Source organism: Ictidomys tridecemlineatus, chromosome 11 (genome assembly GCF_052094955.1).
Source record: "Ictidomys tridecemlineatus isolate mIctTri1 chromosome 11, mIctTri1.hap1, whole genome shotgun sequence".
NCBI lineage: Eukaryota > Metazoa > Chordata > Mammalia > Rodentia > Sciuridae > Ictidomys > Ictidomys tridecemlineatus.
Genome location: NC_135487.1, coordinates 14402004 through 14428674, shown reverse-complemented (window position 1 = coordinate 14428674; position 26671 = coordinate 14402004). Strand labels below are relative to the sequence as shown.

The following is a 26671-nucleotide window of genomic DNA, read 5'->3' as shown; positions in this document are numbered from 1 at the left end:
GCCCAGGTCCACGCAGTGTGGAATGGCACGCATTTCCTACAATGACGTTGATTTACTAGTAAAATACAACAAATAGTAGTGTTCCCCCAGAAAGAATTAACATGCCCCAGAAATTTGAAAACCTCTACATCCAAACTACATCTCCCAGGCTGCCTCTGACACAGGAAGTAGCCCAGAAACCTCTGGCTCAACAGATTTCTTGAGTTTTGCTTTGGAAAATATGGTCAGCCGTAATTACGGGTGTGCAAGAGTTCAGGGGAGAGCGAGCCTGTGGGCCGAAGCAGCTGGGACCCGAGAGTGGCCGGGCAGGCCAAGTTCACAGCCTCCAGCAAGGCCCCCGAGTCAGCCACAGGGGTCCCCTGGGACCTCAGGCCTGCCGTCCCCCTCCTGCTGCGATCCCGAGGTCCAGCTTGAGTCGGGCACGTTTGGTCCACAGACCTTTGCTCCAGCCTCCACCCCGCCCAGGCTCCCAGGGAACTGGGTGAAGGGCTGTGGCGGGGCCCAGGCTGCTTCCTGGGCTTGAGTGGCGGCTGCAGCCGGGGGACTGAGATGACCCATCCAGCCCCTGCCCCTGCCTGCGGGGGCCCTTGGCCTGAGGTCCCAGCAGCTGTCAGCAGGGCAGGGTGCCTGAGGAGGGCCAGAGGTGACTTCCAGCCACCCCTTCTCCCCCTCCTTGGGCCAGGCCCAGAACTGTCACCGGCTTTGTCGGCAGCTGCGGAGCTTTGTTCCAGAGTGGCTCTGGGTCCCCTCCTCCTCCCTGCGCCTCTTCCCACCATCGTTCCCAGCCTCTGCCTCTGGGGAGGAGTTGGCGCTTATAGGGAGGACGTGGTCACATCCTTTGGCTCCTTTGATCCTATGAAAGATCTGAAGGACCAGGACTGAACGCTGTGTTTTTATAGGAGAGAAAACAGATTCAGAGAGGCCAAGGGACTTGCTTAGAGTCACACAGCTAAACTCAGGCTCCTGGCTCCCAGCCCAGAGTTGTCCCTGGTCTTTTTCAAGGTTTCATACAGGACGAGAGAAGCTTCTGGGTCCCTGAGTCTGATTCCTAGCTTGACCATTGAGTAGTTTAGGACCTCGGGCAAGCTCCAAATCGTGGGGAATGGGACTTCCTGCCTCTTGGGGATGTTGGGCCCATGAAGTGAAGGATCAACTCTCCATCGTCAGAGGGAGAGGGGACCCGCCGTGTGCCCGAGCCCGGGCCGGTTCCATGGGGGTTCCATGGGGGTTCGGGACACATTCCACAAATACTTAGATCAACCAGTAAATATTTATTTGGCACCTACTGTGTGCCAGGTGCTGGAAAAAGAGCAGCGGTGAGACAAAACGCGGGTCCCCGCTCACCAGCGTCGCAGGCGATGGCTGGGGCCACCTCCTCTCCCACCACGGAAGCCTGGGAAGCGCTTCACACACCCTGGGGTCCTGACACACGCACTGCGGCCGAGAACGCTGGAGCCAGGGGACCCTGGTGCCCACTCTCCGTCCGGAGGGTCTGCAGGGTGCTGCTGGACCTGGAGGTGGCCTGTGGGCTTCCTGGAGGAGGAGGCAGCCCTGGGCTTCTTGGGGGAGGGCTGCCAGGAGAGGCTGGGAACAGCCAGGGGCGCAGCCGCCCGAGTCTGGGGAGCAACAATTTCAGGAAGGTCTTGCAGAGGGCAAGGCCTCTCTTTCCCCAGGGACCAGGCCAGTCGGAGCTTTAAATACCCCACCAGCCCAGAATAGCCTCTATTGTCTTGGCCGGCCACACGGGGCCTGAGGAGGGAGCCGGGTCTGGGCTCTTCCCTATATGGCATGGGTGGCCTTCTGGGAAGGCCTTTCTTTCTGGCTCCTGAGGAGGCCGCCTGGTGGGGCCTGCGGGCGGCAGCCTGGCTCTGCCCTGCGTGAGCAACGTGCGCTGCGGGGAGCGGGTGGGTGGGGGACTCCCCTGGAGGGCTGTGTGCCCGGTGGTGGCGCCCCTTTGTGCCCCGAGTGTGCGTGCGTTGGCCCAGTGGGCCCTCCTGTGGACAGGCCTGGCCAGGTCCTGCCTGGGGCCTCCTGGCACCGTCCCCTGCCCTGGCTATTTTGGGCACTGGCTGCATTTGTGGGTAATCCCGCCCAGACCCAGGATGCTGGGGTGTGGCCGGGAGGCTCTCCCCGGAGGGTTCCAGCCTCCAGGATTGGATCCCATGTTGATCACCGCCGTCTCTGCCCCTGGCCAGGCCTCCCTCGCAAGGCAGAGGAGGGCCAGAGCCACCTGGGCGTGCCCTGCTCCCCCATCAGGAGCAGCTGTGCAGCTTCTCAGCAAGGCCACAAGCAGCTGAGAACAGGTTCGGTTGCCTTCTTCCCACGGGCCACTGGAAAGCTCCGCGCCTGCAGAGCTGTGCCTTTCCCAGGTCCCCAGGCCTCGCACGTGCTCCCTGTGCAGTCAGCTCACCGCTGCAGGGAGGCGGTGTCTACCCGAGCACGTCCGTCCGCGTGTGCTTAGCTCACGTTCTCCCGCTCCCTGGCCTGCCTCTTGTAACCTGCCTGATGTCTGGAGCAAGGAGGGAGGAGGTGACGCTGATAATGATGGTGATGATAAGAACCCTGGCTGGCTCTGTCCTGAAGCCTGGCTCCTGGCTCTGTGTTATTCTGACTTTGTCATTCCCTCCTTTAGCCAGCCTCCCAGCCTCCCAGCCTCCCAGCCTCTCAGCCTCCCAGCCTCTCTCCCCCCTCCCCTTTGCAGTGCTGGGGATCAAGTTCAGGGCCTCGTGCACTCTAGGCAAGCGCACTCTGTCACCCGGCCACATCCCAGCCTCAGCCAGGCTCCTTTGACTGGTGGGAGTCACAGCCTAGATTTTTTTTATATTTATTTATTTATGTATCTTTAGTTTTAGGTGGATACATTAGTTTGTTTTCATGTGGTGCCAGGCATGGAACCCAGTGCCTCGGGCATGCTAGGCAAGTGCTCTGCCGCTGAGCCACAGCCCCGGCCGCCCAGCCTAGAATTTTAGAATCTTAACGTTTCAGGGTTTGGGACGGTGAAATGCCAAAGCCAGAGGGACTTTTTAAGCTCCAGAGCGTTCCGATTTACGAAGAGGAAAGCTTTATTCCAAAGAAGAGGGCAGTGATGAGCACGGGGCTGGGTGACTCGGTGGCAGGGCGCTTGCCTAGCACCCCCAGGCCCCATCCCCTGCACCACCTAAAGAAACACAGAGCCATGCACCTGTGCTGTGGGTATCGGTTCACATTTCAGTTCCCTCCTCACAACAACCCTGGGAGGGGAGAATGTGGACAGTTGTCCCTCGGGGTCAGTGGGGCCTCGATCCTGGGAACCCCCAAGCCCTGAGGACACGCGAGTCCCTTTATGAGAAGTGGCATCTCTCCTACGTGCACCTCCTGTAATCGTTAAATCATCTCTAGGCGCTTCGACACCCCAGCCAGCGGGAGCGCCCTGTGGACGGGACTCGGCCGTGTGTGATCAGGGAGGGACATGGAGGAGAGAGGTGGGCCTGCCCAGCGCAGGGCGGTTTCTTCCGGGTTGTTTTCAGTCTGGTTGGTGGAAGCCACAGGTGTGGAGGGTCCTCTGTTCTGAGTGGTGGTGCCCGTTTCACAGGGGAGGAAACAGAGGCCCGGAGGTGGGATGCTTGCTCCCGGCCTCACAGCTCACCAGGGCTGAGCCAGGCGGAGCAAAATGGCAAAGGTGGGAGGGTTTTGATGGAAACGAGCATTTGGGGGAGGGGACTCCAACCCTACCTGGGTCCCCTCGTTCCCCTCACCTCGTCTCCAGAGGGACCACAAGGCTGCTGGGACAGGTTGGACACTTGGGATCTGGGTCTGCTATGTCACCTGCCAGGGACGGAGTCTGAGGCTCCGGGAAGGGAAGGGACTAGCCCCAGAGGGTGGCTGAGCTGGGAGCCCAGTCCCTCATGTCCCATATCGCCCCTGCGTGCCCGCCCCACCTCCTCCTCCGGGAAGCAGAGGAGGGAAGCCCCCTGCTGGGGCAGGGCAGCCGGTCTCCTGGCCACAGCTGTGGCAACCTGTTTTTTCCTGTGGCTGGAGCCCACGGGAGCAAGCGCAGAGCTGGGCACCAGGGCCTGCTGCCTGGCGATCTCACGCAGGGCCCTGGATCTGGAGCTCAGCCCTGCTCGCCTCTGAGGCCCCCACCCACTCCCCGGGATGCCCTTCAGTGACCACATGGCCTCCTGTCCTCCCAGGATGGACTCCCAACAGGAAGACCCAGGCATCCGTGGCCACAGAGATGGCAGGAGGAGGCACCTGGGAGTCCAGAGTCCTTCCAGGTTGAGGACTGGGGCTTGCTACTCTGTGACTACTGACAAGTCAGCCACACAGAGGCTCATTTATGAACCCCGTTCATTCATTAATTAGTAAATATTGCTGAGCATCTCTATGTGGATGGGGAAATAGCAGTAAGCAGAGTGGGCACAGCCCCCGCCTTACCGCCACTCCCTTCCTCCTGGGGGAGACCAGGGAAACACATGAACACAGAAAAACCTTCCACGTGGGAGGGCAGGGAAAAGCAGAGCAGGCTGTGGGGGGAGGGGAGAGAACCACAGGAGGCTCCAGTCCTCCATGTGGTCTCTGAAAGGTGACATCTGAGCAGAAATTGGAGGAAGAGAAGGAGCGACTGATGGAATACCTGGAGGCAGTGTCCCAGGCAGGGCACAGGAAGTGCAAAGGCCCTGAGGTGGGAAGGACTCTGCTGGGCTTGAGCACTGTTGAGACAAATGTGGCCAGAAGGGAAGGAAGGAGCAGGGAGAATGAGCAAGAGAGGTTGGTGTGTGTGTGTGTGTGTGTGTGTGTGTGTGTGTGTGTGTGTGTGTGTGTTGTGGGGGATCATGTAGAGCCCGCCTGGTCCTAATGAGGACTTTTCTTCTCACTCATTGGAGAGCGAGTGCATCAGCAAGGCCCAAGCTGCAGGTTCAGGAAGTGGCCTTCTTTTCATGGGGTCTCATTTCAACAAAAGTTTGTGGATCATTTTTTGATTCATAAATCAAACCCCAGCCCCCCACGGAGGCTTCATTCATGAGGGCCATGTGTTGGGGACGCCCAGCCAGGCTGGAGTGGCCTTGAAGCCCACAGACGTGCTGGTGCCCAGGGCAGCAGGGCACTGGAGCCAGAGGACCCGAGAACCAAAGGACTCAGCAGGGAGGTGACAAGTGAGTGCCGCTGCACTGTTGGCACCCGCCGTGCCCGGCGGCTGACTCTGACCCCAGGGACCTCCTCGCTGGGCAGCTCCTACCCCTGCTGCCTCGGCCACCCCGGCCCAGGGGGGAGGCAGGGCATCTCCTGGTGGCTTTCTGCACCTTCGCTGGAAGCTGGGCAGCTCATTCGGCTGCGGGGGGTCGGGGGGCTGTTCTTGGAGGGTCCTGGGCCGAGGAGAGTGCAGGGACCCAGGGCTGGGGAGAGCTGGCCACCACACCTGGCACGGGGTCAGCTGCACAGCCGGGTGCGGTGCTCCTCGGTGGAAAAGCCCCGCAGGCCCCTGCCTGATTCCTGTCACCTCACCGCGTCCCACTGAAAGCTCCTTCCCTCCCTCCCACAGGCCCCAGTGTGTACCCTCCCCTCGGCCTGGCTTACCCCTCCGCCTGCCCCTGCACCTCCCTCCGCCTGCCTCCTGCACCCTCCGCCTGCCCCCGCACCCCCCTGACTGCCCCTGCACCCCCCTCCGCCTGCCCTCACACCCCCCTCCGACTGTCCCCACACCCCCCCCGACTGCCCCCTGCACCCCCCTCCGACTGCCCCCGCACCCCCTCCGCCTGCCCGCCCCCTGCACCCCCCGACTGCCCCCGCACCCCCCGACTGCCCCCTGCACCCCCCTCCGCCTGCCCTCACACCCCCCTCCGACTGTCCCCACACCCCCCCCGACTGCCCCCTGCACCCCCCTCCGACTGCCCCCGCACCCCCTCCGCCTGCCTGCCCCCTGCACCCCCCGACTGCCCCCGCACCCCCCGACTGCCCCCTGCACCCCCCTCCGACTGCCCCCGCACCCCCCCCCACTGCCCCCTGCACCGCACTCCAGTGAAGCCGTCTTTCGGCCTCAGGGTCATCATTTCCCCCGGAGGGAGGCTCCTCCAGCCTCTCACTAAGTGGGAGGCATCCATGCCCTCTCCCAGCCCCCCTACCTCTTCAGATCCCTCCTCACGGTGTTGTCACCATGTGGTTTGGTGGCATGTGACTCCCCCTCCCTTCCTCTGCAGGAACACAGAACTCCTCCTCTGTCCGCTTCATCATTTCATCCCCAGGACCCAGCACATAGTAGGTGCTCAGTGAATCGAGGTCAAAATGACTTGAATGGAACCTTGTGATCAAGGGCGGGTCTGAGTGACGGCCTTTCTTAATGGGTGGGGAAGCTGAGGCTGCCCAGCTAGAAGGTGGCCACTGTGGCCTGGAATCCGGGCATCCCATGAGCATGGGGCTGGCCCTCCCTGTCTCACTGCCCCACTCCCCTGAGACCCAGAGACCCAGGGTTCTTGCTGGGCCTAGGCTTGGACAGTAGCTGGCCAATTGGGCTGCCCGCTCCACCTGTGCTGAGGAGCCCTCAAGGCCACCTGGGGACAGGCCGGGCACTTTCGGGGTCCGCTGGCCATGCTTCTCTAAGAAGTCGCCCTCGTTCTGCTTGTCTCTGGGAAGAGCCATGGCCGGCAGGGAGCTCAAGGCCGCAGGGAGGCCCTGAGGGCAGGGGGCACCTCAGATGGACTTCAAGGACCCTGTGCCAGCCTCCTCCCTGCGTGCCACGTGATCCCTGGCTCAGACCGGGTTTTGTCAATGGAGAACCCGGCCCTGGAGTGGCCCCCCGCCTCTGGGACCGTCCTGCTTCCTGTTTCTGCACTCGGTTTCTTCTGTCCAGTGGCTAATTCCTGCCTCGGGGTTGTTGGACAAGTTCATTCAGCCATCTGACAGTGAGTCACAAATACGGAGGGCCTACTATGTGCCTCTGTGGTGGGATGCCGAGGGCCGCAGACCAACCCTGCTGGTGTCTCTGGGCACTTCCACTGAGGGGGCTGTGGACGCCTCCCACAGCGAGGTCCCTCCCCACCCCCCCAGGGGCTGGATGTAATTTTTGCTAAAAGGGAGAAACCAGGGGCCTGTCCAGAGCCACAGGTGAGTTCGGGGCAGAGCTAGAAACTTGAAGCCCTTGTTCCTGCTCCCTGGGTCTCCCTGATCCTCCTCAGCCACCTCAGTGCTGGCCTTTCCAGGTCCCCGGCCTCGGTAAGAGCAGAGGGCAGAAGCAAGGGCCTGGGGTAGAGAACAGAGTGAGCCTGAGTCAGACACAGTGCTCATTGCTTTCGCTGTGTGGCCAAGGGCTGGTGACATTCCCTCTCTGAGCCTAGCTTCCCTACGTGTGAGACAGGGCTGCCACCGCTGTCTGCTCAGGAGGATGGTGGATTTGAGTGACACCAGCCTTTTGAAGACTTAGCCTGGCACCTGGGGTGATGCCCTCCCTCTGGGAATCAGTGCTCTTCCTGGCTGACTGGCTGGCACAGGTCCTGCTGCCGTGGGGGCCCAAGTGTGAGAAGCTGGCTGTCCCCGAGAGGCACGAGAGGCACGGGTGCGCAGGCATGCCTGAGGAGGCCGCAGCCACCTCCTTTCCGGCCAGGCGCCCCCTCAGACTGCCTGGGGATTAAAGGCCTTGGGGCCTTTGTGTCGGGCTCCCCCGCCCCTGGCAGTTCGCACAGCAAAGTGCTGCCCTGACAGATTCCTGCCCTGCCGCCTGCCGCCTGCCATGGACAGGACCCTGCCGCCTGGGGGTGGGGCAGAGCACCTTGACCTTGTGTCTGGGTTGGGCAGGAGGGGGAAGCGCTTGTGCTGCCTGGGAACCTGCATCTTGCTGTGGGGGGGGGTTGCGTCTGTGTCCCTCCCTAGAGATTTGGGGGCCTTGGGTTTGTCCCCACCCCCACACTGCCTCTGGATTTCCACGAGGTGAGCTCACTCCAGCCCCAGATGCCTGGAGCCTTGCCCTGGGCAGCTGCAGCCGCCCTGGGGACTGTGCGGGCTCAGACCTTCCTGCCCAGCTGCGGGGGCGGTGGGGGGCTCAGACGGAGGCCGAGCCAGGAGGCAGGAGGAGGGAGGCTGTGAGCCCGAGGCATGTGAAGAATGTTTTGGAGAAGCCCAAACCCCCACCCCTGGGGTGTCCCAGATCCAGCCTCAGAGCAGGCAGACAACTGCAGCCCTGGAACCCAGCTCTGTGGCCCAGGCCCCCACTTCACCTCGCACCTGGCGCGACCCAGGCCGGAGCCCACAGCCTGCACTCCCGCGCGTCACCCCTCATCCACCCACACCCCTCCTCTCCCTCTGCACCCTGCGTGGTGCTCGTTTGAGCACTAACTGAGCACTTACTATATGTGAGGTGCTACGGGCCTCACACACATGGTCCCGTTTCGTGGCCGGCCCTCCCTGAGCCCCTGTTTCCTCATCCATAAAGTGGAAGTAAGCAATGTAGTCTCCTGCCCGAAACCTGGGGTCCGGAGTGTTCTGGAATCCAGAAGGTTCTTGGAGAAAGGTGCTGAGACATGCGCCGGCTGCCTGCCACGGCCGCAGTGGGGCTGTGGCCCGTGCCCAGCTGCCCAAGGCCCCCGGCTCCATCCCCAGCCCTGCGAGTCAAAAACCAAAACCAACACTTCTGGTTCCCAGAGCTCTTTGGATTTCTCTCCTTGCAGACAGGGGACAGTGTCCCCATAGCACCAGCCCTGCCCTGGGGTGCAGTGAGGGTGCATCGAGACGTTCCGCAGGGACCTGGCTTGGAGGAAGCCCTCTTGCTGTCCTGTCCCTGTGCTGCCATCTGCCACCAACTTTGATTTTAGCAGAACCCGAAAACTCTTATCTTTGAAAAGTCCACACTTCAGAACACTCTTGGGAGCCTCAAACCCTGTGTCCTCTCTCTGCCTGGGCCTCCCTGCCCACACCTTCTCTGCCTGCTGCCCAGGGCCTCTGAGGGTGTGGCCTGACTGCGGTGCCAGGAGCTGTCCTGCCCAGCAGAGGGTCCAGCCTCTGTCCTGGTGCTCTTGAGCCTCGGCAGGACTTGAACCTGGAGCTCCCCCGCGTGCACCCTGGGTCAGAGGGTGCCTGCCCCTGGGGGCTACCCTACCCATACCCCTGCCCCGAGCACTTGTTCCCAGGGTGGAAGAAGAAACTTCCCGCCTTGACCTGTGAGTCAGCCGCCTCCTCCCCCCAGGAACTGCGGGGCTGGAAAATCCCCCCTCAGCTTGGTTCCTTCCCCTCTGGCCCAGGTCTCCCTCAGCCGCCATCCGCCGACTGGGTTCCTCTGGGAGGAAGCTGGGCTCCCTCATGGCCCGAGGGGGCTGGGGGCAGGAAGCCTGGGTTCTATTTCTGCCTCTGACCTTGGAGCCACTCATGGCCTTTCTGGGGACCCAGGCACGCGCCGCACAGCCCAGGCTGCTGCCAGCTCGGGCCTCCCTGGGGCCTCCCTGTGAGTTGGTCAGGTTGGGGCAGGTCCTGGCCAAATCTGGCTTCCTGGTTGTGCCTTGGCCTCAGGCCTTGGGGACACCCCCAGCCCCGCTCCTTTCCAGGTAGCAGAGGGCTTGGGGGTGGGGAGCTGGGCTCCCTGTGATCTGCACGAGGTGCCTCTCCCCGGGCCTCAGTTCCCTCCGTGAATGGGGATCATTCGTGGCTGCTGGGCCACTTCAGGGGGTTCTTGTCATCTCAGATGACTTCGAGGCTGAGGAGGTGCTCTGGGAACGGCAGCGATGAACTGAGGGGCTCTGGAGAGGGGCTCCCAGTGAGCCCAGCGCCAGGTTTACTGGAGCCAGACCTCTGGGTCCACACCCAGCTCCTGCACAGGTGGGCTCCAGCCGTGACCTGGCTGTCTCCGTGCCGCCTCCTGCGGCCCAGCGTCACACACCTAGTGTATGGAGGGCGCCAGTGAATGCAGCTCTCATTACTCCCCAAGCAGATCCCAACTTCCAGGTCCTGATCCGAGGCCCGTCCCTGGCCCAGTCTCAGCTGCTCTGTGCTCCTTTCCGTCTGGCCCCATCTCCCCTCCCAGATGTGAAAAGCAGCTGCTGGGGCCTTTTGATCTTCAGCCTTTAACCAGAGAAGTCTCTGCTCAGGCTGACTTGGCCCTTGATGGGGGCCCTGAGCTGACCTGGGACCTCTGACCTGGGGAGGGGACTGGAGCAAGGTCAGGGTGGCATCTAGAAGGGTCCACAACCTGGGACCCCTGGGCCTCAGGGAGACTCCTGTCCAGGCCCTGGCATGCTCCGAGTCCTCTTTCCCCTCTCGCTGCAGATGTGTGTTCCTGGCATTTTTTCCATGTTGAATCTCACTTTGCTATTTCCTGTCTGGTCTCAAGCACCCCCCCCCCACACACACACACACTAGCTGCTCTTTCCCTGGGAAAAAACACTGGACCTTGCTCACCACCGAGGTTTCCCTTTCCAGAGAGCATTGTCTAGGGGTGCCATGAACCTCCAGGCCCTGTGCTTGGTTTCTGCAGCCTTGTGGCATGGGAAGGGAAAGGGCAACACAAAGAATCTTCGGGTGGGAGGACCCCGAGCCTGTCTGCTCAAACCTCCTGTGCCCAAAGGCAGTGCTCCTGCACTAGCCTTAGCCTCATACGCCCCTCTAGTCAACCTGGGCCTGCTTGGGCCCACTCTCCAGCCAGTGGAAACCTTGCCCTCAACCCCTAGCCAGGGAAGGAAGCTGAGCCTAGGCCTTGTCGTACCCCGTGGCAGTCAGAGTCCCCTGGACTTGACAGCTGTGTATTCAACTTGGGATGAGAACCCAGTGCAGGGGCCCTGAGCTGGGGCCCGGGAGTCAGTCGTTGCCACCAGCTCTGGAGATTCTAAAGAGCCATGGACGTGGCCCAGAGGGCTTGGGGCACCACTCGGAACAGAGACAGGCACTCTTGCGGTGGAAAGAGCAGGAGCAGGAGGTGGTGGTGCCCATGGACCATGGGGAAGGGGCCGCAGGCTGTGAAATGGTAAGGTGTGGCAGAGCCTGTCTTACCCAAGGCCTCTAAACACCATGTGACCAGTGGCCCCCAGCCCTTCCCCCAGGGAGCTCGGACTGCGTGGGGGTGGGCTCTCCTCCAAAGCAAGTCTCGGGGAGGCAGCTGGAATTAGTAGGTGCTAACGTCTCCTTGTCTTCTTTGAGGTGCTGGGCCCTGGAGCCAGGGTGCTCTCCCACTGAGCTCCATCCCCAGCCTTTTTAGTTTTTATTTAGAAACAGGGTCTCACTGAGTTGCCCAGGCTGGCCCGGGACTTGCTATCCTCCTGCTTTGGCCTCCCGAGTACCTGGGATTGCAGGCTTGTGCCACCGCGCCCAGCTTCATTCAAGTCTTTTTATTTTATTTTTTTCATTCAAGTCTTGATGGAGCTCGGTGCGAGAAGGTGGAGACCGTCCACCGCAGCCCCTGCCCTCCAGGTGCGTCCATCCCCGTGGGATGCGCACAGTAGCAGTGGGAGCCCAGCTGGGACTGGCCCTGCCCCTGGGGGGTTTTTTCTCAGCCTCCTCCTTGTTGAGACGGCAGTGAGCCACATAGTTACACCTGCTTCACTGGTACAGGTCAAAAATGAGAATAAGGTGGACACAGAGGTTCTAAAGAGCCCCCAAAACCTCCCTTGTGTGCCATCCCCGCCACCCCCAGCCTAGCCCTGGGCCCAGGCAACTGCTGCCCCTCCTGTCGCTGCCTGAGTCGCCCAGAGTCTCCTGCACTTGGACTGGTGGCGTGAGAGTCTGAAGCTCATCCCTGCGGCCGAGCCTGTCACCTGTGCCTCAGTGTTGCTGGGTCCTCAAGGGGGCTGTCCAAGCTGATGGGAGCAGGAGGGAGAGTGGCCCCATAAACAAGAGGAGGAAGGACGGTCCCGCAGCTAAACAGGGTGGGGGCGATGTGGCCCTGGGCACGGAGCCGGGTGTCACTGGCTCTTGAGTTGTTCTCCTCCTTGGGCTTCACCCCCTTGTTTAGCGGTGGATTTGGCTTTCGCCATGCCAGGGGCCCTCGCACCAGGACGTTTGGACATGGCTTAAGGGGCCAGAGTGACGATGTGTGTTATTGCTTGTGGGCTCGTGTGACCTTGGGCTCCCCTGGGTTTTTCTTCCTGGGAGTTCCCTGGAAAACTGTGGAGACATCCAAGGGAAAAGCAGCGTCCATTGCCCACACCACACCCGAGAGCCCGGGTGCAGGGCCTCGCGCCCTCTGCAGAGCCGGAGCCTCAGGGGAGCTCGTGCTGGGCTCAGCGTTAGCCCCAGGTCACCCGGAGCTGACACCGCGCTTGTGCTGCCCCCATTCAGCCCAACAGCCGGGCCTCACCCCGGGCACGGAGGAGCCTATCAGTGTGGCGCAAAGTGCCCGAGCTCAGGGCAACGGCCAGCGTCCTGCAGCCTGGGGCCCTGGACCCAGTTGAAACAGAGGGGGGTGGCCAGCGTGGGTGTGGGGAGCTGCCGTTGGGGGAGCAGCCTGGATCCGCCTCTCCCCTCTGTGCTGATCTGGCTACCCTTCCACTTGCCCATGTCCCCTGTCCTTGCTGGTCCAAGTCACCCTTTAACTGCTGGTATCCCCCACCCCCACCCGTCCATTCACTCACATCCCGGTTGTCCCTTGCCTTCTCCAAAGAAAAAGGAGACATCGTTTACTAAGTGATCTTCATTTTATTGGCTTCTTTGTTTGAAAATTCTTTCAGAATTTGCAGGGTTGGGCACTGAGGCCTCCAGAGGCCAATATCTGGGGAAGCTGAGTCAAAAACAGCGTTTCAGCCGGGCGCTGTGGCGCACGCCTGCAATCCCAGAGGCTTGGGAGGCTGAGGCAGGAGGATCGCGAGTTCAAAGGCAGCCTCAGCAAAAGCGAGATGCTAAGCAACTCAGTGAGACCCTGTCTCTAAATAAAAGGCAAAATAGGGCTGGGGGCGTGGCTCCATGATCAAGTGCCCCTGAGTTCAATCCCCAGTACCAAAACAACAAAACCAGTGGTCAGCCCAGCCTGGCTCTCCTAGCCAAGCTGCGTCTAATGTTACCGCTGGACAGCTGTGGGGTAGACTCTGGGTCCTCCCTGAGGTGAGGGGAAGGCCCCAGGGCTTGGCAGTAGCCAGGAAATATGACTCAATTGACTCTGTCATCTGTCACAGGTGACCCGCGGGCTCAGGGCATATGATGGCTTGTCTCTGCCTGAGGACACGGAGACTGTCACCGTGGGCCGGGCTGGCTGGAGCTACGCATACCTTTCTGACGATGAGGACCTGCTGGCTGACGATGCGTCTGGAGGTGCCAGGGGCCCCAGCTGGGAGAGTGGGCTGCGGGGTGGGGTCGAGGTTCTTCCCACTGGCCCTTCAGGAGTCCACGTGAACCCACCCCAGGCAGGGCCTCGGGAAGTGGGCCACGTGCGTCCCGAGTCCTGGCCCTGAGGCCCTCAGCAGCCTCCACTTACAATCTCTGTGACCTGGGCTGGTCACCACTCCTCTTTGTGGCCTGGGAGCACTGGGACCGCTGGGGAAAGTACTGGCAGTGCGCAGTGCGGGGTGATCACCCAGCCTCTGCCCTGTGTCCTCCTCGTCCTCCTTGGAGGCCAGTCTGCCCCAGCCATCAGACAAGTCATGGAGTCCCTGGAGTTTGGGACTCCATCCACACCCTCTCTGGTGGAGTCCCCTAAGCTGACTTCACAGGCCAGCTCCCTTGGGCACGTGGAGGAGGGCGGCCGTGACCCTTCCCTGCACGCGCCAGGGCCCACAGCCATACCCGACAGCTGGGAGGTGCTCTGGGAACGTGTGAACGTTGCTGAGTGTGTCTCTCTTTTGTTTGCAGATGACCTGGGCAGTGGGGATCTGGGCAGTGGGGACTTTCAGATGGGTAAGTGGCTGTAGGTCCCCAATCTGTCCCCTCCGGAGCTCCAGAGCAGGCCTCCTAAGCAGAGGACCCCCCTTCTGGGCTGATGGCCTGGAGGTCTCCCTGGGCCTGCCCTGGGGAAGGAGAGGCAGGTGCACTCTGACCTGTAGACAGTCCGGGCACTGGTTGGCCAGTCCCTGTGAGGTTGGGGTTAGCAGGCTGTGTGACAGTCACAGGAAAGAGCCACTCGGCAGTGGGTACCCAATCCTAGTTTTGATGGGGACTGAGAACCAACCAGCCACGGGCCTCTGAAGCAGCCTGGGCCTCCCCAGGAGTGGGGGCACTTGCCCAGCTGGTAGGCAGGGTCGACCCGGAGGGCCAGTGCAGGGGGAGGGTTGGGCCCAGCTTGGCCTGGTGCTGACTGTGACCTCCCTCACCTGGACTTGCCTCCGCCTCGAGTGTAGGCCCCTATGGGATGACAGGACCTGGGGGCCAGGTGTGGCCTGGGAGTGTCAGGCGAGCCCCAGGGACATGCCACATCCCAGGGTGGTGGGTACTGAGGCCCCGGCCTCTGCCAAGCCAGCCGGCCAGCTGAGGCCCCATCTGGTGCTCCCTGCTATTCAGAAACACCTGTCTCCCTGCTCGCCTCCTGCCTTGGGCTCTTTTCTGCGCTGCAGTGTTTGCCTGCCCGGCTTCTGCCACTCTGCATTTCCGGCTCCCCTCTCTCTGCCTTTGCTCTCCACCCCTGCTTCCTCTGTCTCTGTCCCTGGGTCGCTCCGTCTCACCTCCCGCTCTCTGTGCTGGCATGATGGTCGTGGAGTCTGATAAGGGGTCTCGTCTCCGTCAGCCCTGGGCCCCTCCCCGTCCTCCCTCCGGCCCCTCCCTTGCTCTCCTGTTCTCCTTTCCCAGCTGACGGGAGGCCTGTGTCCACCTCAGGACAGGCCGACCCCGGGCTCACTAGGGGACCCAGGGTGCCCGGGGAGCTCTGCTGGGCCTGGGGGGCACTGGGAATTGGTGGGGTGGCCCGCTCAGGCCTGGGGTGGACAGAGCGTGTCCTAGTCCACCTCAGCACATGGCTGCTCCTCCAGCCTCCGCTCCTGCCTCTGCTTCAGGGAGGGTGGGAAGGAAGGAGGCAGGAGGGAGAGGGCTGGCCGAGCCTGCTCACCCCCGGGCCTCCGCCTCTAGCTGCTCCGACACTTCAGCTCCAGGGCTGCTTCCTGAGCCCCGCAGGCCTCACCTCTGCCTGATGCTCAGGCACAGTGGCAGGACAGCCGCTCAGGCTGGAGACCCAGGGCTTGCCCTGACCTGCCCCTGGCCTGGGAGAAGGGAGGGAAGGGGTCAGGCTGGAGAGTCGGGGCCCTTCCCAGGCCCCAGTAGAAAGGGGCTTTGTGGAGCTCTGGCCCCCTCCCCTGGGAGTGGGTGCATTCCTGGGCAGAGGCCCGGCCTCCTCGCCTGCGCTGGGCTGTGGGCTGAGGCCAGGGGCCGGGCTGGGGGACTCTCAATGGGCCTCTGTGCGGGCTCACAAGAGGCCTCTGTGGCTCAGCTCGCGGCCCCCACGCTCTGGCCCACAGAGCCCCACCCACCCAGCACCCAAGAGCCCAGCCCTGCCGGCCAGTGGCTGTGGTTCCGAGCGGACCTTCGAGAGCGTCCTGGCTCAGGGTGGAAGTCCGCCCCTGACCTGCTCACGAACCAGCCCAGGGCGCTCACCTGGGCAGCACAGGGAGAGTCCTGGCTCCGGGCTGCGCACCACTGGGCCTGGGGACAGGGGGAGGTGGAAGGCCCCTGCTGCTCCCTGTGCCGCCCGCCCGCCCGCGTCTGCCCGCTCTGCCCGTGTCTGCGGCCTCTCTGAGCCCACTGCCCGCCTGGCCTTTTGCACTTGGGCTTGCTCTGCCTCGGTCTCCCCAGCCCCCCTCCCCCGCCCTCCTCGTCGGCTCCTGTGGCGCCCGTCCCTGCTCTTCTCCTGGGTTTCCTTTCTGTCCCTGCTGGAGAGTGGTCTCCACGGGGACAGAAGGCTGCCTCTCCTGCCCTGACACCTCCTGGGCGCACAGTGGGCCCTCCAGTGGACTTGTTAAGGGGATGGATAACTTTGTTGGATGGGAAGAAATAAAGCCAGATCTACGTCCTGGGTTTGTCCTGAAGTCAGGGTTATAATTACAGCCACGCCCCGATGCTGTTGGCACCAGCCCTCATGTGGGCACTGCTCTTACCTAAGGTTCCAGGTGGGGGCTGAGAGCATGGAGGGGTGAGTGCTTGCCTCGGGTCACAGGGCTGTCAGGGGCAGCTGAGCTCCAGAGGCTTCCTGAGCCGCACGGCCTCCGTGCAGCGTACCCACTCGGTGCCAGGCTGTGTTCTGAGCTCTCCATACCCACTGAAGAGTCCTTGGTGACTCACAGCTACTTGGTATTTATAATTTATACCTTCATTCACAAGCAGTATTAGATTTAATGCATAAAAATATTTTGTACATAGTAGGTGCTCAAGAAACGATTGTGTGTGTGTGTGTGTGTGTGTGTGTGCGTACACATACACCCATCTGTGGGTACCGCAGCCCTGGGGTATGAATTGAGTCAGCCGGTATTTATCCAGCATTGATTGTGGACTAGTCTGTGTGTGTGACTCATTTGCCACTGAATTTCATTTGTCTGTGTAACACATCGGAACTCGAGAGCATTATAACATGCAGTGACTACCAAGTGTCTTAGGTGTAGTAAGTGCTGAAGGAAGAATGGTTGTGTGTGTTCACACCAGAATGACGTGACTTTTCTCAGCGGTCACTTAGAAGCCCCTGCCATGTGCTCACACTGTGCACGTGCCGGGGCTCGGGGGTGGGAGAGAGCCGAGGGTCCCCCCATGGAGCCGTCAGGGGGTAGGGAGAGAAAGTGGCCTGGGTTTCTGGTGCCCGAGAGATCACTCTGCTTCAGAGACTGCGCGTGAGCCCAGGAAGGGGTGTGGTGAGCGCAGTGCCATTTAGCTTCTTGTGGCTGACACCCCCACTTCACTGGAACAGAAGCCCAGAGCTGGAGTCGGTGCCGAGATGTGGCTGACCCCGAACGGCGATTTCCGCTGGGCACAGCGGGTCGTGCCTGTAATCCCAGCAGCTCAGGAAGCCTCGGCGGGAGCACCGGGAGTTCAAGGCCAGCCTGGCCAACAGAGCAAGAGACTTTGTCTCAAAAAATCAAAACAAAAGAACCAGGATTGTTACTGTCCGCGTGTAACCCAGCAGGGCCTGAGCAGCGCAGGGGAAGGGTGCTGTGGGAGCCCCGAGGAGGGTCCCCGGCCAACCAGGGCAGCTCGGGCAGTCTTCCTGGAGGAGGCAATGGCTGAGCCACGTTGGACAGATGAGGGGACCAGCCAGGCTGGAGAGGCACATCCCTGTCACACACGGGGAATCCGTGTCGGGCCAGCCTTGTGTGCAAGCCGCGTGCCTGGTTCAGCCTTCCTCTGAGCCCCTGGGGACCCTGCACTGTCACTTGGGTTCTGGGTCAGCCCGTTTGCCCTCTTAGTTGAAGCCCCTCTGTGGGGCTGGGGCCTCTGCGCTGAGCCCTGGGTAGGCCGCAGGCCGTCGCAGCCTGGGTTCCATGGGCGAGCTGGGCCGGGCTCACAGGCTTCCGTGAGCCTGTGGGGGGCCTCCCGGGCTCCCCCTTCCGCCATCCGTCCAGCAGCCGGAGGCCCCCGTGCCAGGCCAGGCCCTCACGTTGGCAGGCCTCCCCTCTTTTCCAGTTTATTTCCGGGCCCTGGTGAACTTCACCCACTCCATCGAGTACAGCCCTCGGCTGGAGGACGCGGGCTCCAGGGAGTTCCGGGCGGTGTCGGAGGCTGTGGTGGACAAGGCAAGTGGAGGGTCGGGGAGCCCCCTGCAGATGGCGGGTGGGCAGGGGAAGGCGCCGGGGGTGACAGTGCTGTGTCCCTCCGCAGCTGGAGTCGGAGTACTTGAAGATCCCGGGAGACCAGGTGGTCAGCGTGGTATTCATCAAGTGAGAAGGGTCCCTGGGGCTCGGGGGGCCTGGGGCGCCTGCAGGGGCCAAGGGGATGGCAGAGGAGCCTGGGCACGAAAGGCCTGATGGGAGAATCACTGGGGTGAAAGGTCAGGAATTGGAGGGGGGGAGTTTGGACACTGAATGGCCCTGCTTTGGGCCCAGGCTGTGCTGGATGGGGCCTGGGCCTGGCAGGGCTGAATGGAGAAGCCGAGAACACAGGCCTCTCTCTCCCCCTGCCCCTGCCCCTTCCCACCCCAGGGAGCTGGACGGCTGGGTCTTCGTGGAGCTGGACGTGGGCTCAGAAGGGAATGCGGACGGGGCTCAGATTCAGGAAGTGCTGCACACGGTCATCTCCAGGGGCTCCATCGACTCCTATGTCACCTCCCCCCAGGGATTCCAGTTCCGACGCCTGGGCACAGGTGAGCCTATTCTGGGACTTGGGGTCACCTGCTCTGGTTTCTTAGACTTGAGTGGGTCCCCTCTTGGTGTCTCCACTGTGGGCTTTCCTGGTTTGGGCTTGTCCTCTACTAGGCACAGAGAGCTCACTACCTCCTGAGCTGCCCCTTGGGCCCTGTGGGGTGTCGGCTGGGGCGGAACACTACGTGCTCAACGTGCACCCACCAGACCCCATTCCTGCCCACCCCGTGCAGACATTTGTCCACTGACCACACCACCACAAACTTGCACCCAGCCACGGTTGTTTCCCGAGCACCGAGGCTATGCCAGGCCCCCGCATCCAGGCTGCTTAGCAGTCCCTGGGAAACAGCGTCCTCGTGTTTTGGAGATGAGGAGGCTGAGGCCCGGGAAGGAGGGGGCTCGTCCACACGGTGCAGGCAGACAGTGGAGGGCGAGAATGGAAACCAAACCCTGTGGCCATAGCATGTGACCAGGTGAGAAGAGGCTTGGAGAGAACCGGAAACTGGCCAAAGTGGCACAGGTGTTGGACGCGGAAGCCTGGCCCTCCTGCTCAGGGTCACGACTCCCATTTTGACCGCAGTCTAGTCTTCCATATGCAAGTTCAGTTCCTTCCTCTCAGCTCTGACTCCCAGCCATCTCCTCTCTGGAGAGGCCCCAACATGTCACCTCCCTGTGACTCAGTGGAACCCACAACAGGACAAACTCCGTTCCTGCCATGGCTTAGCCCAACCAGGAGGAGAACAGTGAACTATGACCCTCTGCACTGCCCCCAGGACCAAGCTCGCTTGGTTGGCATCCCCTGACCCGGGCCTGAAGATGGTGGGCCGCCCTCCTCACCCAGCTTCAACCAGTCCTGGCTGGGGGCCGAGGGTGGGATGGCCGGGCCCTCAGCGCCAGGCCCCGGGGGGGATGGCTGCTGACCACACCTTCCTTTCCAGCACAGACCCCCCCACCCCTGCTGGCCGCTGTGGGGGTTGCAGTGACACCAGGTGAGAGTGTGAGCCCGGCTGGGGTCCAGCGGGACACCTAGAGAATGTCACGGGCAGAGGGGAGGAGGGCCGCAGCCTGCGGCTGCCTTCGCCCTCCCTGTCCCTGCTGGCCAGGCTGTGGCCCGCCGTGTGCGTGCAGTGCCTGCATGTGTGTGGCATGCAGTGTGTGTAGGTCCATGTGAGGGTGGGCGGGGCCACTGCCACTGTCCCGTGCCTGTGCGTGCTGCGGGTGTGTCCACCGAGTGCTCCTGTCCCGGCCGTGTCTGCCACAGTGGCCTGATGCTGGGCACCCAAGCCCACTCACAGCCACGCGGTGCCCGTGCCGTCTGCCGCACGCCCCGCAGCCTCCCGCCTGCGCCCTGACTCCCTGCACCCCCACAGTGCCCCAGCTCCCCAGGGTCTGCACCGAGGCCGAGTTTGCCTGCCACAGCTACAATGAGTGTGTGGCCCTGGAGTATCGTTGTGACCGGCGACCTGACTGCAGGGACATGTCCGATGAGCTCGATTGTGGTGAGCGGCTGTCTGGGGACACAGGTGGCTGTGGAGGGTCAGGGGCCTATGACTGGGTCCCAGAGTCGATCTGGGGCTGAGAGAGTTTGGTGCTGGCCCAGGGAGACAGGGAAGGGTGTCGTAGTCGGGGCTGGGGTGCTAAGCGTGGCAGGGAGTGGGCTTGAGGGATGAGGGAGGGTCTGAGGGACGTGGGGCTCAACACCAAGGGCTCTGTCCACAGAGGAGCCTGTCCCGGAGCTGGGCCCCGGGCCACCAGTGGTGGAGGCGACACCTCAACTGCCCTGGCCAGAGGCGGCCCCCACACGGCGGCCACCAGAGACCCTGGCTCCCCATCCTCTGCTGCCCAGTCCAGACAGCCCCGTGCCCTGTGGGCCTCAGGAGGCCATGTGCCACAGTGGGCACTGCATCCTCAAGGACTACCTCTGTGACGGGCAGGAGGACTGCCAGGACGGCAGCGACGAGCTGGGCTGCGGTGAGCGCGGGGTGCGGGGGTCTGGCGTGGGGCGCTGGGGGAGCCATTGCTGAACCCCGCCTGCTGCCCACAGAGCCCCCGCCGCCCTGTGAGCCCAACGAGTTCGCCTGTGGAAATGGGCACTGTGCCCTCAAGCTGTGGCGCTGCGATGGCGACTCTGACTGCAAGGATCACACGGACGAGGCCGACTGCCGTGAGTGTCCCAGGGTCTGGGTGGCACCCCTGCTCCCACCCACCCCAGCCCACTCCTGCTGCACCTCTACCTCGCAGGGTGCCACCTTCCCTGATGCTGGGCAGGCCCCAGCATAGGCATCAAGCAGTGAGGACTCCTGCTCTGGGCACCTACCTTTAGTCTTTGTGGTCTTTAGTCTCTTCTTTGCTCCTGGCCTGCGCGGGGGTCAGATAAATGACTGAGGGCTGATACACCTGGTCACCTTGATGATGGGGACCTTGATGTGTGTGTGCATCAGAGTCTTCCCCTATGGGCTGGCTTTGCCCATTCTCTGCTGCTGTAACAGATCACCTGAGACTCGGTGCTTTATAAGCAAAAACAGTTTAGAGAACTCACAGCACTGAAAGCTGGGAAATCCAGGACTGAGGGACCACAGCCTGTGAGGGCCTCCTCGCTGCAACCTAACATGGAGGAAGGCATCAGAGTGTCAATAAGAGGGGACCAGCCATCCTTTTTAATAGCAGCCCACGCCTGGGATGGTAGCAGTAGCCCATGCTTGAGTGCAGAGCTCTTGGGACCCAGTCACCTCTTCAGGGTCCCACCTCTCGGGCTGTGGGCTGGGATTCAGTTTCTAACACGTGAATGTCGGACACAGTCGGACCATGGTACAGGCCTAGAGGTTTCTCACCTAAGGCTGGTTCTGTTATTTGCTCCCCCATCATCCGGCTCTTGGCCCATCTGGTCATTCGTTCAACCATCTACCCCCTGATTCACCCAGCCTCCTGCCTGTCATTTGCCACCCAGAGCCTCAGCCAGTTATTTACCAGCTACCCAGCGTCCTCCCTCCCACGCAGGCCACCGTCCACCCATCCGTCCTCTCTCCATCTTCCAGCCCTCCATCCATTTGTCTCCCATCCGCCATCTATCCACCACCTATTCCTCTTGCCAATGCTTTGGACACTGCTGATATCTGGCAGTTACCCAGGTGGGGAGGCTCATAGAGAGCGCAGTATGGGTTACCTATATTTGCAGGTGCCAGCCTCTTTGAGGGTCTTGATTATTCAAGGTGGCACTTCTGTAACGGAGGGTGACTGAATATATGAGGTCTGGGTGTTGGTCTGTATTTCATCACTATAATGAAGTACATGAGGCAGGCTAGCTATAAAGAAAAGAGGTTTACTTAGCTCACAGTTTGGGAGGCTGAAAGTCCAGCCAGCATCATGTGGGCTCTGGAGAGGACCCCCCCTGGCTGCATCATCTCCTAGCAGATGAAGGAGCATGTGTGGGAGGAAGAGTTCACATCTTGAAACAGGAGAGAGAGAGAGACTGGGCTCCTGCAGTCCCTCCCAGGGCACCCCCACGAGGGCCCAAGGACCCCCAGTAGGCCCCACCTCTTTTTTTAATGTTTATTTTTTAGTTGTAGTTGGACACAGTAACTTTATTATATATATATTTATGTGTTGCTGGGGATGAACCCAGGCCCTCCACTTGCTAGGCGAGCGCTCTACCGCTGAGCCCCAGCCCCAGCCCCTAGGCCCCAGCTCTTCAAGGTCCACCTCACCACACGGGGACCAGAATCCCAACCCATGAGCCTTTGCAGGACAAACGTCCACGCCTCAGCAGCCTGGGTGACACTGCTGGGCTCTGACCTGCAGGGTAGGGTCCGTTTTGGGGAATGCAGTGGATTAAGTGGTGGAGGCGGGTGTGTAAGGAGCTGTTTGGTGGCAGACTTGCGACTGTGTCCTGCTGGACATGACACTGTTGGCCATGATGTGGCAGCAGTGGCCGGCCCTGGTGAGGGCAGCTCACCAAGGTGAGATGACATAGTGACCTTGGGGACCTCTGAGGAAGGTGGCAAGGAGGGTGTTGAGGTGGGTAGGGGACGGGGAGCTGCCTGTGGGCAGTGCCCTGGTGCCCACACCACCACCCACTCTGTCCCCCAGCTGCCGGTCACCCTGAGGATGTGTGCAAGCCCACGGAGTTCCGCTGTGTCTCCACCAACGCCTGCATCCCCGCCAGCTTCCACTGTGACGAGGAGAGCGACTGTCCCGACCGCAGCGACGAGTTTGGCTGCAGTGAGCAGGGACCTGGGGGCGAGATGCGGGCCTGGCTCTGGGCAGGGTTCTGCTGGCCCCTCTCCAGGCCCAGCCACTGCCCCTCCCCCTCTGGGCTCCGCGGGGACCCTTCCTCTCCATGTCACCCCTCCGACCCCTCACTCCTGCTCCCGTCTCCCCAGTGCCTCCCCAGGTGGTGACCCCTCCCCAGGAGTTGATCCAGGCTTCCCGGGGCCAGACAGTGACCTTCACCTGTGTGGCCATTGGTGTCCCCACCCCCATCATCAACTGGAGACTCAACTGGGGCCACATCCCCTCTCATCCCAGGTGTGACTCTGGGCCCAAGTGGGGGTGCCAAGGGTATAGAAGCAGTGCCACCAGTGGCCCAGGCCTGACCCACGACTGTCTTGGGCCCACCAGGGTGACAATGACCACCGAGGGTGGCCGTGGCACACTGACCATCCACGACGTGAAGGAAGCAGACCAGGGCGCCTACACCTGTGAGGCCATGAACGCGCGAGGCATGGTGTTCGGCATCCCCGACGGAGTCCTGGAGCTCATCCCCCAGCGAGGTGCCGCTGCCGGGGCGGGGGTGGGGGTGGGGCAGGAAGGGGCACTAGCGCCCGGTGGCGTAGGGTCACCTGCCCCCTGCCGTGGCTCACTGCTACTCTGCCCTGCCGCCCCACAGGCCCTTGCCCCGACGGACACTTCTACCTGGAGCCCAGCGCCTCCTGCCTGCCCTGCTTCTGCTTTGGGGTCACCAGTGTGTGCCAGAGCAGCAGCCGCTTCCGGGACCAGATCCAGCTGCGGTTTGACCAGCCCCATGACTTCAAGGGTGCGTGTGTGAGCGGGAGCTGTGGGACGCGGCTCCAGACCCCGGTGGACACAGAGAGGGCACGTGGGGGCCAGTATGTGTTGGACAGACCAGGACCAGCGGGCAGGGAGGGACACGGGGTTGCTGAAGAAATACCGGGCCCCGCAAGGGAAGCATCTCAGGAAAAGCAAACACTCAGGAAAAGCCACACCACACCTGGCCTGGGACGCTCCCGGCCATGGAGAAGACAGGGGCCAGTCTCCTGCTGCACGTCCTGCTGCCTGAGCGCCCTCGGTCTCCTTATCAGCTTGTGTCTCAATCTGTCCATCTACAAAGTGGGGGTGTGAGCCTGCACCACTACGCCTGAATCCCAGCTACTCGGGAGACGAGGCAGGAGGATTGCAAGTTTGAGACCAACCTGGGCAACTTGTGGAGACCCTGTGTCAAAATAATAAGTAGACACATCATTAGGTCATAAATAGGGGAGCATCAGTCACTCCTAGGTTTTTCTAAGGCCTGACGGTCGGTCATGTAGGTCACGTAGGACAATACTTGGTCCCAGGCAGGTAGGTAGTTGATACTTGGGAAATTTTGTCATCTTAGTTCTCAACAACCTTGTTCTGAGTCTGAGAGGGGCCGGGGGTCGCTGGAGTATGACAGCCCAGGCTTTGGCCTCTTCCCAGCCCAGGGCTGCCCTGCTCTACTGCCTGGGTGACAGTGCGCCAGTCATTTTCCTCCTCTGGGACTTTTTCCCCAAATATAAAGGCCAGCAGTGGAACTTAATCCTCTGTCACTCTGACAGCAGGTTGGCTGGGCGGCTAAGAGGACACCGGACATCAGGCTGACCTGGGTTCAGGTCTCAGTGGTGCCATCTCCCCCCTCCCCCCCACGTCAGGCAGCCCCTCCTTGCCGAGCCTTGTTCCCTTCCTGCAGCGTGGAGAATGCAGGTCTAGGGGTCGCTCCTTGTGCACTGAGCCCCCAACGAATCTTGCCTGACGTGCTACTTCTTCAGTTGGGGACCACAGAGGGTCGCATGGAGCCTCCCACAGCTGCCCTCCATTGTGTTTAGACCACTAACAGCCCCCCTTGCTGAGCATGCACTTGGCACCTTGGCTTCCCGTGGCCAATCAGAGAACGCCAGTAGTGTTTGCTCGCTCAGGGCTGTTTGGGGATTTCAAATGGAAAGCTGGAGGCCAGAGGAGGCGGGGAGGCAGGCAGGCTGTCGGGCTTCACGGGGTCACACACTATTTACAGGCAGAGCAGGAAACCAGGGCTCTCTGGTTGGAATGTGGATGGTCAGGGCATCGAGGATTCCAAACCAAGCAGGTGGCCTGTGGGGGGGGGGGGGTTGAGAAGGAGGAGGGGCCCTGAAAGCATCCCCAGGAAGGAGAGGAAGGGCCTGGGTGGTGGAGCCTGGATCCAGTGCTCTGTGGTCATTCTGCACAAGGGGCTGGATTTCTCCATGTTCAGGATCAAGTGTTGATGCTTTTGACAGACAGATGTGGATTCAGTGTAAGGAAGAACTTTCTAAGAGTCAAAACTGTCCAGATAGTGGGGCATGGTGGTGCATACCTATAATCCCAGCGGCTTAGGAGGCTGAGGCAGGAGGATCATGAGTTCAAAGCCAGCCTCAGCAAAAGCGAGGTGCTAAGCAACTCAGTGAGACCCTGTCTCTAAATAAAATACAAAATAGGGCTGGGGATGGGGCTCAGTGGTCGAGTGCCCCTGAATTTAATCCCTGGTACAAAAAAAAAAATCTGTCCAGAGCCAGGACGGCCTTGGGGAGCAACGGGCTCCCCATCTGCTAGAGGTCCACCAACCAGCGTGGTACGTCTCCAGCCCTTTATTTTTATTTATTATTTATTTTTTTGTATTTGTGTATGGACATAATGACTTTATTTTATTTATTTTTATGTGGTGCCTCTCACGTGCTAGGTGAGCACTCTGCCACTGAGCTACAACCTCAGACCTTTTTATTTTTTATTTGGAGATAAGATCTTGCCAAATCACTGAGGCTGAACTCAAATTTGCTATCCTCTTGCCTCAGCCTCCCGAGTGGCTGGGATCACAGGGCGCGCCAGTTTTTGATCACCCCTTTAGTGCACCTGTTTTTAGGCATTTGAAATCAATTTAAATTTGCTCATTTTATCTTCATAATAATTCTAAGAGATGGGCCACTGTTAGCAGCATTTTACAGGCAGGGAAACTGAGGCCTCTGCCCCAGACTCATGCATTCGGAGCGCGGAACAGCCAGGGTTGGTCTTTGGTCCTTCGTGGCTCTCTACTGCCCCCGCTGGGCTGCCCCAAGCCTGACAGTCCATGAATCTCTTACCAAGCAAAAGGCTCTGAGAAGTCCCGCTCCCGCTGCAAAGAATCCCCCGACCTTTCATTGATCTTGCAGTGCCCAAAATGGCTCTGCCCTCCCGGAGTGTGCCTGGGGAGCACTGCCCGAATCTTCGGGAGGAAGTCAAGACTGGAAGGGGAGCTGTCATGCTTTTTATTAACTTGGGAGAGAGACCACAGTTTTCTCTAAGTCGCGTTTCCCCTAGAACTTGCCCACCCTTCTAGACTCCTGCCCCCGAGGTGAATGTTCTCAGACACATGCTGCGGCCCTCAGCCCGCCCTCGCCCCTGCAGGTGTGAACGTGACCATGCCCTCCCAGCCCGGCATGCCGCCGCTGTCCTCCACGCAGCTGCAGATCGACCCCGCCCTGCAGGAGTTCCAGCTGGTGGACCTGTCGCGCCGCTTCCTCATCCACGACTCCTTCTGGTCTCTGCCGCAGCAGTTCCTGGGCAACAAGGTGCGGCCAGGCTGCCCTGGGCGGGAGAGGCCGAGCACTCCTCCCGTCCTCTGAACCCACTTGTGCTCTGCTGGTGTAGCAGTGCTCCCCACCAGGGGAAGGTGGCTCGGGCCCTGGCACAGCCCCGGGCGGCAGCTCCTCATGCAGGGCAGGATCTCTGCCCACCACTCTCCTCAGCCTCGGGAAAGGGCTGGCATCCTCTCATCCAGGGAGCCTCCCCTGACCACCGTCAAACCCAGGCTGCGTGAGCGTCCCCGCCTCGGCCTCCTGGGGCACAGCGTTACGGAGCTGCTGCCACGGACTGAGCACCCCAGAGGCAGAGCTGGACTCTTGCCTCCTTGCTCAGCACCAAGCCCTCTGGGAGCAACAGGGAGGCAGAAGTGGGGGGGAGCCAGAGGCCGGGCAGGCTGCTCATGGAGGGGCACCGGGCACCACATGCCCACCCACAGCTGCCCTGCACTGATCTGCCCTGTGTCCACCAGGTGGACTCCTATGGTGGTTTCCTGCGCTACAAGGTGCGCTATGAGCTGGCACGTGGCCTCTTGGAGCCAGTGCAGCGGCCAGACGTGGTCCTGGTGGGTGCCGGGCATCGCCTGCTCTCCCGAGGCCACAAGCCCACCCAGCCCGGAGCCGTGAACCAGCGCCAAGTCCAGCTCTCTGAGGTGAGGGGCACCTGAGCCAAGGGCAGGTGGGGTGCGCTGGGAGGTGCTGGTG

At 61.5% G+C, this 26671-nt stretch overlaps 1 protein-coding gene across 2 annotated transcripts in view; it reads left to right on the top strand.

Annotated features, from left to right (window-relative positions):
• Positions 1 to 26671, top strand: part of Hspg2 (heparan sulfate proteoglycan 2) — a 90119-nt gene that overhangs the window by 16633 nt on the left and 46815 nt on the right. For both annotated transcript variants that reach the window (XM_078025538.1, XM_078025537.1), the window contains exons 2-15: positions 13059 to 13194; positions 13732 to 13776; positions 17473 to 17582; positions 17668 to 17726; positions 17988 to 18148; positions 19517 to 19645; positions 19866 to 20117; positions 20191 to 20310; positions 22233 to 22364; positions 22526 to 22670; positions 22764 to 22915; positions 23032 to 23178; positions 25794 to 25957; positions 26440 to 26619. In XM_078025538.1, the coding sequence (XP_077881664.1) occupies positions 13059 to 13194; positions 13732 to 13776; positions 17473 to 17582; positions 17668 to 17726; positions 17988 to 18148; positions 19517 to 19645; positions 19866 to 20117; positions 20191 to 20310; positions 22233 to 22364; positions 22526 to 22670; positions 22764 to 22915; positions 23032 to 23178; positions 25794 to 25957; positions 26440 to 26619 (1932 nt within the window). The remainder of the gene's footprint in view (positions 1 to 13058; positions 13195 to 13731; positions 13777 to 17472; positions 17583 to 17667; positions 17727 to 17987; positions 18149 to 19516; positions 19646 to 19865; positions 20118 to 20190; positions 20311 to 22232; positions 22365 to 22525; positions 22671 to 22763; positions 22916 to 23031; positions 23179 to 25793; positions 25958 to 26439; positions 26620 to 26671) is intronic.